This window comes from Hypomesus transpacificus, unplaced genomic scaffold (genome assembly GCF_021917145.1).
Source record: "Hypomesus transpacificus isolate Combined female unplaced genomic scaffold, fHypTra1 scaffold_31, whole genome shotgun sequence".
In the NCBI taxonomy this organism is placed as follows: Eukaryota; Metazoa; Chordata; class Actinopteri; order Osmeriformes; family Osmeridae; genus Hypomesus; species Hypomesus transpacificus.
This window is the reverse complement of record NW_025813837.1, coordinates 1645366-1656891: the sequence shown is the minus strand read 5'-3', so window position 1 is coordinate 1656891 and position 11526 is coordinate 1645366. Positions and strand designations below refer to the sequence as shown.

The 11526-nt window shown below is 50.5% G+C and overlaps 1 protein-coding gene across 2 annotated transcripts; it reads right to left on the bottom strand.

The window, feature by feature from the left end:
- Nucleotides 1-210: 210 nt before the first annotated feature.
- On the bottom strand, nt 211-11520 carry abhd17b (abhydrolase domain containing 17B, depalmitoylase). Of its 2 annotated transcripts, none has more exons than XM_047015875.1 (4): nt 11273-11520; nt 8498-8981; nt 2733-2912; nt 211-2442 (listed from the first exon to the last, which is right to left on the bottom strand). In XM_047015875.1, exons 2-4 carry the CDS (start codon nt 8962-8964, stop codon nt 2223-2225), a joined length of 867 nt encoding a protein of 288 aa, XP_046871831.1. In that variant the 5' UTR covers nt 8965-8981; nt 11273-11520; the 3' UTR covers nt 211-2222. The 2 variants fall into 2 exon arrangements, with proteins under 2 accessions (XP_046871831.1, XP_046871830.1); XM_047015874.1 differs by having other exon boundaries at nt 10912-11519.
- Between the last annotated feature and the right edge of the window lie 6 nt (nt 11521-11526).

The window sequence follows — 11526 nt, the reverse complement described above, 5'->3', positions numbered from 1 at the left end:
AAAAATGGCGTTTATTTGTCTTTGTCTACTTGACTGTAACTAACCTGACATGGCCTTTTAAAAAGGATCTGGATGTCATTTATAACGAGCCTCCATCACTAGCGTCCGCAGTTTCTAAGGAACCTGCTTTTCAAGTAGTTGACAGTACTTAATACATAATGCCAATTGTATGAGTTTCATAATACTACAAAAAATGGGAAAGGCAGTTCATTTGATTCTCAAATATGTTTTTAATTTCTATAATCATTTTATAATAACTATTATCAAGATCATTATTACATACAAGTTCCTTCAATGATGAAACATGTCTTACAAAAAATAGAAATGACATAGGTCCAGGTAACCAGTCAGATTGAGTTGAGGGAATCTGAACAATCCAAAACTGACTCACCAAAGATGGACCCTAATTGTCATACCAACAGTTACAGTTGTTATAGTAACTACAATTCAGATAATACAGTCTTGTTTAAGAAAAAAAAATGTCCAGTATCCAGTACAAACATTATTTACATTGTGATGAACAAAAGCATAACTTGTATCTACCTAAATCTTGTAAAGAAATATCAAGTCCTTTGACAGTTGTTATTTTTTTTTTACGACGCTTGACCTCACAACAGCAACAAACGACCAATCAAAACAGTTTCTGGCTAATCATTTAAACACTCACTGCCAATCCCAGACAGCTTCCGTTCACCTCCACCAATGGTGAACGGACCTGAGGGTTCAGGTAGCACCCTTGCACTTGGCAGCTAGTCCCTGTTTACCACTGCTTAAAGTAAACAGTCTAAGCCTTAGGTGGCATGCAGTAGTACTTATCAACTTTGTAGGGTTTTCAAAAAGTGCCTTCATAATACATCCATCCATGAAGGCTTAATGATACATTTCACCACCCTCAGCCTTCGGAAGTCATATCACACAGAACCAAAACGTGAAATTCTGTAAGATAATCAGAAGGTTAAGACAAAGCAAGTCAAATCCATGTGCAGATGTTACAAGTCTGTTAACCTGTGCAAGCGATCAATGTAGAGTGGGTGAAACACAGCATTTCCCTGTCCTGGAGACATGGACTGAGTGGTGTTATATGGCATTAGTGGTGTGGGGCTTTGTTCTGTGTTGACCACAGACAGCTTCCGGGCCCTCCAAACCACAGTTGCATTTATAGAAAAGAAAAATCTAGAAATTTCTCTTGAATTGTATACGAGCTCTATTATAGCATTTAAATACAGAATATACATATATCATATCAGTCCTACTTTAATCCAATGTGACATCTGATGCTGGATTTATGGGGGTAAGCAAAAGGTCACTGAGGCCTCAGAGCTCAGATGTTTTGACATTGGTTAAAGTAGAACCGTATCTCCTTTAAATAGTACCTTCCGGCATATAATTGTGATTTGAAAACAACATTTACATCAACACAAAAAATCCAGCTTAGATGTTCTGTCGTACATTGCTCGTACAAAGAGGCTGCTAAGGGTTATTCTCTTCAGTACATTGTCATTTGGCAACACTGGCATTGTTAAATCAAATGTCAGAGTTTTGTCACGTACAGTTCTGTGACGAGACTGTCATGTGATAGGTGCAAATGTTTAATATATATAAATATATATATATGTATGTATATATAGTACCAGTCAAAAGTTTGGACACGTTCCCATTTGAAAATGTGTTCAAACTTTTGACTGGTACTGCATATAAATATTTAAAAAAATGAACGGACAAATTAAACCCCCATGCAGACCGCACTGGACCGGACTTGGCAAACAGGACGGAGGATGGGTGGGTGATAGTCGGTCCAGTTTGGTCCTCAGCATGGCTGGTTCATAAAGCCCGTCTCAGGCCCGGTCAGCGGTCCGGACTATGGACTGCTCACCGCATCCTTCTTGAAAGGCAGCAAAAATGACATACACAGATCACATACACACACAGAAAATATTATTTACTTCTCTGTGTATATAAACTCTCTTCTCCATCAGGCTGTGCAATTTCATTTAAAATGACAAAGAACAACGAAAATAAAAAGAAACTATAAAAGGTGATGGGTATTCTCTGGAGTTCACAGTTGCAGCAGGTGAGTGGTTGCTTGGCCTCTCTCTCTACCTCTCTCCCTCTCTCCCTGTCTCTCCCCCTCTTTCTCTCCCTCTCTCTCTCTCTCCCTCTCTTTCTGTCTCTCTCTGTCCCTCTCTCACTCCTTCTTTCCCTCCCTCTCTCGCCCCCCTCTCTTACAAGTTGGCGAGCTCGTGCGCCACAAACTGTTTCAAGCGCTCCAGGTACTGTCCGTAGAGCTCCACGTCGTTGTGCCCTGCCCCCTCCACCCAGAGCGGCTCCACGGGCCGCTGGCAGCGCTCGTACAGCGCCAGGCCGTGGGAGAAGTCGATCACCTCGTCCTCCGTCCCGTGGATCACCAGCACCGGGGACGTCACCTTGGAGATCTTATCGATGCTGCGGAGCCACGCACACACACACACACACACACACACACAGACACGTGTGAAAAAAGTGACTGACAACAGGATGTGGGCTGCCCTATCGTTTGGAGTGAGAGTCCAGCACGTGACAGGGGCGACCATTAACCGACAGAGGGGGCTATTGAGTCAATAACATAGTTAGCTGTTTCAAACGCTAATATTTCCCGCGTGTATTTCTGTGTATGTATGTGTGTGTGTGTGTGTGTGTGTGTGTGTGTGTGTAAGAGACAGTAGAGCGGCTCTCCGGGCCGTAGAGGGACTGACTTGGGGAAGGCGTCGAAGCAATAGGTCTTCTTGGTGTCGGGGAAGGCCACCCTCATGCCGGAGGTGAGGGGAGAGTGCAGCACGACGGCGGCGCTCTCGTAGCGAGCCGCCAGGTCCACCGATGGCACCGTGCCGATGCTCTGCCCGTACACGATCACGTTCTCCGGGCGGATGCCGTACCTACGCGCACACACGCACACACGCACAGCGGTCAGTACAATGTCCACAGTCAGTCGCACACATGCTAATTAGAGGCCCGTTTTATCTCGTCTTGCACGCACGGGACTGGTGATTAGCAGTCGTTATCGGTCCGGGAGCGGGAAGCGTTTGGGCCGACGCAGTTTGACTACAGATGTACTCGAGGCCTTTACGGCCATCGGCTCAAAGCCATAACCAGCGTCGTGCATGTGGACCGCCTCACATGAGCTGGCCTGCGAGGAGCTCCTGATAGAGACCAAGAGGAAGACACGGCTTAGGGGGGGGGGGGATGAAAGAGGGAGAAAGAGGTAGAGGTGGTGGGAGAGAGGAGGAAGAAGAGAGGGGAGAGAGTGGGGGCCAGAACGAGGGGAGAGAGAGAGGCGGGGAGCGAGAGGGCGAGAAAGGGAAAGAGAATGGGGACAGAGAGAGAGAGAGAGAGTGAGAGAGACGCGGGGAGAGAAAGGAGGAGCGAGCGAAATCGGCATTCCAAGGCTGATTATAGAGAACGTGACCCACTCAGCCAGTCAGCTGACGGGAGACGCTGCGGCAACATCACCGGTTAGCCGTCTGACATGGTGTTCCTTCACGGAAACTAGACTGTCCTCGGCTCCCCGGGACTCGCACGCACCAAACACAGGGGATGGGAGCGAGGAACTGGGAGGGTGGGGGAGGGGTATATAGGACAAGACAATGGAGGAAGTGAGAGAGAGAGAGAGAGAGAGAGAGAGAGAGAGAGAGAGAGAGAGAGAGAGAGAGAGGAGAGAGAGAGAGAGAGAGAGAGAGAGAGAGAGAGAGAGCTAAAGGAGGGCGGGAGGGGTGAACTGATCTGAAGTGAGACTGGGTTTCTCGGAGTCGGTACTCTGCAGTTAGTCATGTGACACATAGAGGTCAACGCTACCTCCATTCCGGGTCGTCTAGGAGACACCCGAGGATGGATACTCACGTCAGGTCACACGCACACACACACACACACAGCTGTCTTTGTCTACCGGTTGTACTTCACATATCAAATTATGCGACCAAACACCACGAGTTGCTTGTGTGTGTGCACGTGAGAGTGTGTAAGTGTGTGTGTGTGTGTGTGTGCGTGCTATGGTTTACAGCTGGTTCTGTATTTTGTTACCAATCAATATCATGATTGATAAAGAGGGTAGCACTTCCTGGATGGGCTGAGGTCACAGCTGCAGTTAAGGGGAGGCCTCCTCCTAAGAGCCTATTGGTATTTGGTTGCTAGGATACCAGTCAATATTAGGTTTGGAGGATTGACTGTTGGAACACCTCTCAGGGTGAAAATAAAACGATACGGCGCTTCTATAGAAAACACACACACACAGGCTAGCTTAGCCTAGTCACTTCCATAGCCTAGTAACTTCCATAGCCTAGTCACTTCCATAGCCTAGTCACTTCCATAGAGATCCCACACACAGGCTAGCTTAGCCTAGTCACTTCCATAGAGATCCCACACACAGGCTAGCTTAGCTTAGCCACTTCTATTGTGATCCCACACACAGGCTATCTTAGCTTAGCCACTTCCATAGTGATCCCACACACAGGCTAGCTTAGCCTAGTCACTTCCATAGCCTAGTCACTGCCATAGCCTAGTCACTTCCATAGCCTAGTCACTTCCATAGCCTAGTCACTTCCATAGAGATCCCACACACAGGCTAGCTTAGCCTAGTCACTTCCATAGAGATCCCACACACAGGCTAGCTTAGCTTAGCCACTTCTATTGTGATCCCACACACAGGCTAGCTTAGCTTAGCCACTTCTATTGTGATCCCACACACCGGCTAGCTTAGCTTAGCCACTTCTATTGTGATCCCACACACAGGCTAGCTTAGCTTAGCCACTTCTATTGTGATCCCACACACAGCCTAGCTTAGCTTAGCCACTTCTAATGTGATCCCACACACAGGCTATCTTAGCTTAGCCACTTCCATAGTGATCCCACACACAGGCTAGCTTAGCTTAGCCACTTCTATTGTGATCCCACACACAGGCTATCTTAGCTTAGCCACTTCCATAGTGATCCCACACCCAGGCTAGCTTAGCTTAGCCACTTCTATTGTGATCCCACACACAGGCTAGCTTAGCCATGTTGACAACAGTGTGTTGGTGTGTCAACAGCGGTTCAACTACTCTACTCCAAATTCTAGGACAGAAAGGGCCGGAGCCTACAGTAACTCCTTGGGGGGCCACAGCCAGCCCGTTCCTAGCTATGTGCTGTGACTATGTGACTATGTGTATGTGCATGTCCATTCCCCTGCTCCTTCCCCTCCCACTGGGTGGTGAGGAAGCAGATGGTGCTGACACACACACACACACACAGAGACACACAGAGAGACACACACACTCACACACACACACTCAGAGACACACACACTCAGACACACACACACACACAGACACACACACTCAGAGACACACACACACAGAGACACATATGTATCCAAAAACGAAAAGTCAGGGAACTGCCCTATAATCAAACAGTGACCATGACAGTGTGACGGTGTGTGTTTATGTGCTTGTTTGGATGAGTAAGGGGGTGTGTGTTTATGTGTCTGTTTGTACATGTACAGGTGTGTGTTCTGTAGGCCTGCCAGTGAAGCCTAGAGAAGCGCGGCGGCCGGTGTGCTGGCGTTGTCAGGCACGCCTCACGACGATGACTCATGAGGCCTGAGTCACCCGAGGATGTGCTCAGGTGCAGGAAGAGCCTCGCCCCCGTCACTCCACCAGAGAGACGCCCAGGGCCGGGGCTCCCCCAGCAGGGCCAGGACGCCCTGAGCGAGACCCCTGGCGTCTGGACCCAATCCTGGGACTGGCTGAGCCATCAGATGGTGTCCTACATTGCCATACAAACATCCTCTTAAAAGTCCGGAATATCCGGATGACATCGATACAGCAGCCGACCCTGCTCGACTGTTCTCGGGGATCTGCTCTGCGAGGGTGATGACGAGGCGAGCCCACACAAACGAGTGTCCTCAGACACGCCCAGTATTGACAGAGCGCACCGCTCGCCCACTTCTCCTTAGCTCATCTAACTTTCATGAGCCGTGTAAAACAGGAGGCCTGCTGAAGGCAGGCCAGACAGGCCCGGCCTGTGATGTGCTAAACAGGACCAGCTCGATTCATGTTCAATGTCGGCTGTGGTGATACCTTACCGAGTACTGTGATACTCCATCTCCCTCCCCCCCCTCCCTCCCTCTCTCTCCCCATCTCTCTCCCCCCCCTCCCTCCCTCACTCTCTCTCTCTCCCCCCCTCTCTCTCTCTCATAGTACAGCTCTCTTCCCCATCTCTCTCTTTCTCTCCCCTTATGTGTGTGTGCGTGTGTGCACAGTAAGCTTAATATTCCAGCCTAAGAGGGGAAGGACATGGCTTATCAGCTGTGAAACCCACCACGGGAGCCAAAGCCTCAGCGTTGAGGAGCACCAGACCAGGTCAGAGCCCAAAGCAGCCGGCTCGGATCTGCTCCCGCTTGGAACCGCCATCAAATACCCGGGCATTACTCAAACCAGGGGTTGTGAAAAGATCAGAAGCTCGTGGTGATGGTGCCTCCCCCAAACAATCGTTTGGTGAGGCTCGATGCGGTTCTACTTTGAGAGAAGTACACTTTCAGAGCTTATTTTCCAGCGCTGGTCTCTCTCTGTGTGTTTGACAAGATGCTGTTGACTCCTGCTCGACTGGGTGACAGCACACAGTAATTCACATCACAGGAAAGGGTTTGGAGAGACGGACACTCACCCTCTCTCTCTCTCTCTCTCTCTCTCTCTCTCTTTTTCTCTCACACACGCGTCTACACAAACAGACATACACACGCACTCAGTGGTGATGTGCGTGGGAGGAGGAAGAAAAACAGCCACAAAGCAGTCAGAGTCACTGAGATGTGGACAGATTCTACAGAACCACACAGTCAGGAGACTGATTTAGCTACCAGACAGGTCTGACAGCAACACTAGCTTCCTGTACAGCACAAGCCTGGGACCAAACTCCCCTCCCTGGTATGTTCCTTTGGATAAAAGCGCCTTCTAAAACAGTACATTACCCCAAGAAACGTAAACAAATCTGGTTCATTTGACTCTCAAGCTTTCTCATGAATGCTGAGACAGCCTTTTCAAAACGGAGGACCATTAAAGGGCTTGTGATTGGACGAGACGATGACGTTCTCAAGTGCCACTCCGGGTCAGTCAGACTTCTCTCTCTACACTCAGTCGGTCTTCTCCTGCTGCTCTCTCTCTCTCTCTCTCTCTCTCTCTCTCTCTCTCTCTCTCTCTCTCTCTCTCTCTCTCTCTCTCTCTCTCTCTCTCTCTCTCTCTCTCTCTCTCTCTCTCTCTCTCTCTCTCTCTCTCTCTCTCTCTCTCTCCTCTCTCTCTCTCTCTCTCTCTCTCTCTCTCTCTCTCTCTCTCTCTATTCCTTCTCTAGGACTCGTTGGTTTGCTCGCTTGGTTGTTCTCGGGGTCATTTATACAGGAAGAAGCGGACAGACCTTTCATTTCCCCTGTGTAAACAAGCCCAGGGAGAGGCAGTGTAGTGGCCCGGCACAGGGAGCGGGGAAGAGGAGACCGTAGGGAGGGAAGGGAAGAAGGGAGCAGGAGGAAGGGAAGGAGGCGCGCGGAGACGGGAGGAGACGGGGGGAGAAGACCCTGTCCGTATGAACAACCGTTCTTCGGACTTAAAATAGGGATGAGGTGTGTGTGTGTGTGTGTGTGTGACCCCACCTGGGACCCAGTACAGAGCCAGCGAGAGAAAATAGACTGAAGAGGGGGAGGGGAGGAGGAGAGAGGGAGGACGACAAAGAGAGCGCGGGGAAAGGGGCGTGCAAGGGGTTGTGTGTGGATTGAAAAATTGATAGAGGGACGGATGGGGGCAGGGAGAGGGGGAGGGAGGGAGACAGAGAGATATTGACAGACAGAGAGAGAGAGAGACAGAGACCGAGAGATAAAGAGAGAGAGAGAGATAAAGAAAGAGAGACAGAGACAAAGAGAGAGACACAGATGGGCCCAACGAGCGTTGCTGTGTGGAAGGGGGCGAGTGGGCGGCCGTCCTGCCTCATGCAGAGATCCGGGATGACGAGGAGCCCTGTTACACACTCCCACACGCACACACCCACTTCCCAAACAGTCACGTCACACACACACACACACACACCCCACTCTTTGGCTTCACACTCCCGGGCCATATGCCGTCCTCTCTTACTCATCCCTCGCCGATCAGACGTCCCTCCTTGTCGTTTTCAGCCATCCCTTCATCCCAGCCTCCCACCTTCCCATTTCTGGTTCCCTTCACATAGAAAAACTCTCGCCATCCACCTACATCCCTCACTCCTCCCCCATCCTGCCTCACCCCCCCCCCCCCCCCCCATCACCCCCCCCATCCTCCCTCACACCCACCCTCCCTCCTCATCACACCCTCATCTTCCCTCAATCCCCACCAAAACCCCCATCCTCCCTCACTCCCCCAGCCTACCCTCAACCCCCTCACACCCTCATCCTCCGCCCCCCCCCCACACACACACCCAACTCCCCCATCCTCCCTCCCCCCATCCGCTACCCCCTCCCCCGGGTCCTGACCGTGTGCGCAGGGCCTGCCAGGCGGCGTCCACGTCGGCGTACAGGTTCTTCTCGGAGGGCTTCCCGGAGCTGGCGCCGTAGCCCGAGTAGTCGTACGAGAACACGTTGCAGTTGATCCGGGAGCCCAGGCCGATGTAGAAGCTGCTCATCTGGCCCAGGTCCACGGCGTTGCCGTGGGAGAACAGCAGCGTGTAGCGGGCGCTCGGCGAGCAGCGCACAAACATGCAGGCGATGCGGTTGCCGCGCGCCGTGCGCGTCATGAAGCACTCGATGGCGTCCTTTTCGCGGGCCGAGTACTGCCAGTCGGCGCGCTCCGACAGGTGCAGGGTCCAGCGGCTGCCGCTGTCGTCGCTCATCAGGCTGTAGGTGGGCTCCGGGGGGAGGAAGGCCAGCTTGGAGGCGATCTTGCTGGGGCACGGCGGGCAGCAGAACAGGCAGCACAGCTCGCTGAGGGACAGGTGGTTCATCCTCAAAAATCACCTGGCTGGGCGGGGGGGGGAAAGAGAATGCCGTTAGCATCTGTTTAGCAATCCCCCGGGGTTGTTAAGTCTGGGCAAAATACCCTCGCACTGAGCCTGAAGTGTTACCAGGCTATGCTGGAGGAGAGACCAGGGAGAGGAGGGCAGAGAGGAGGAGAGAGAGTAGGAGAATAGTGCAGAGGAGAGTCAGGGAGAGGAGGGCAGAGAGGAGGAGAGAGAGGAGGAGAATAGTGCAGAGGAGAGTCAGGGAGAGGAGGGCAGAGAGGAGGAGAGAGAGGAGGAGAATAGTGCAGAGGAGAGTCAGGGAGAGACGCCTGGCTTCACGTCTCCTGTTCGGCCGAGGGGCTGACTCGTGCAGCAGTGGCCATTTTGGATTAGCTCTCGCCATCAGAAACCCAGATGTGACTCGACAGACATCTGGGTCTCCCACTACGGCTGCATGGGCATCCCGCCCACCTCACACACACACACACACACACACACACTAAAGGAGACCAAAGTAGTACTGGAGAGTAATCCCTTGATTGAAGGGGAATGACAACACAGGACTGTGAGCAGCAGAGATCCAAACCTTAACACTGGCACGGGCAGCCATTCCTGGATCAGCACTAAGTACCGCCTTCCCCTGGACACAACACCTCCTTATTTCAATGGACTTATTTAGCGGCCGCTTTTACCCAAAGCAAGTCACAGGGGAAGATTTGAACCTGTGACCTCTTGATAAGCAGTCAAATGCGGATACCGCTGAGCTGCTGCGTATCCATGGGCCAAACGAAACTGTGGTGTGCGCAGCTCAGAAGATCATAGATCACATGTGAGGGACACAAGCTAGTGTGTGTGTGCGCGTGTGTGTGTGTGTGGCAGAGCTCAGACACGATAGCCAGACATTCTTTGAAATGGGAGAGCATGAGAGTGTCTTCCCCCAGGCAGGCAGTGGTAGAGGCAGGGCAGGGCAGGGCAGGGCAGGGCAGGGCAGGGCAGGGCATGCCTTAGCATAGGTCTAGTTTCCCATTCACAAATCGATACCTCCCCCACTCAATGGCTCCTCTTGGCCCCGGCCAGGATCATTAGTGGGGAAGGCTGTAACGCTGATGACCGTTTACATACTGGCTTCTGGTCCAGCCAGTCCCATGGTTTCTTAAGTCAGCATCTAAGTGCATTTTCAATGTGATTTTTTCCCCCTTCTGGCCCCCAGGCTACCTTCGAGGAATCCATGTTCATAAGTTAAATGGCCTATAGCAGTAGGCCTAACATTGCTAGACACAGACTGTTCCTCAGTGTTCTAATAAAGGCTGAGCTGTTGGAATAAATGGATGTTAAGTCTACTGGTGATTAAACAAGGCTACACATTACTTCTGTTTATGTCTACACTTGTAATATTTGGTCATTTCTGATGACAGACAAATGACTTGACCTCACAACTCCCAAAGCCACATGATTAAAAAGAAAACCAAAACCATCAATTAAACCAGTATGCGGGTATGCAATCTCCAGCTCATGGAAACACAAGTGAGGACATCAAATGACTACGTATGTGCGAGAGAGAGAGACATAACAAGAGTGATTGAGCGAGCAAGGGGAAAATCCGGAGCGACAAGTCAAAAATAATCTGTCAATACATGACCTAAACCAATTTATTGAAAAGCCTGTGTAGTTCACACATGACCTATGATAATCCATAATCTTTTTGTGAACACTCGACCGACAGCAGCCACAGACAGATCTACTACTAGCTAGGCTTGAATGGGGCTTTAGCCTATAAACTGACTTGACAGTTAGGTGTCGGACTCGGGCATATCGAGGGGCATAGGGACAACAGTCTTCCTGACAGTCCAGAAATGTTTACACATGGCTATGCTGTATAACTAGTTCCAAGCTATTACACGTTTATGCGCACAGCTTTAACAATACGAAAAAAGAGGGCTTGTCACATACCTGGTCTCGCTTCTGAAGAAGATTGATTCGTATTTGTATTGGCTACCGTGATTATCTAACTAGATGTAGATGTCGAGAATGAGCAAAATAGTAACGAATCTTACAACAAGATTACTTTTATCACGTTCAATAGCTAGCTTCCGAGTTCTTTGCTCCAGTAGTAGCCTACCAGCAGGTTTTTTCTTGGTCTCGTTCCACAAGACTGAATAGCTATAGCTAGCTTATTAGTAAACCCAGGTCCGGCTCTTTCCTCAATGTTGTCCACATGTGGTTCAGCAAAATAGTCCACAAATAATGTTAATATTTGCTGTTCTGCTGGCATAAACCAATCATTTAATTGAATCCTGTTAGATGTTCCTACCAGCGAGGTAGCAACGGCCAAGGTTGTTGATTATTGGGCTTCGGTGTAGTACTACAGCTTGGCTATATGAGATGCAGACGCCTCTTCTCACTATTCTTGTTTAGGTCATTTCGTTTAGTATGATCACGGAAAAAGTCCGTCATGTGACCAACGATTGAGGCTACTGTCTGCTAATTTCAAGCAACCTGTGTACTCTCCGGCCGGGGCAGGCATGTGAAAGGAGCAAAAAATTCGGATGGTTTGTGCCCAATCAG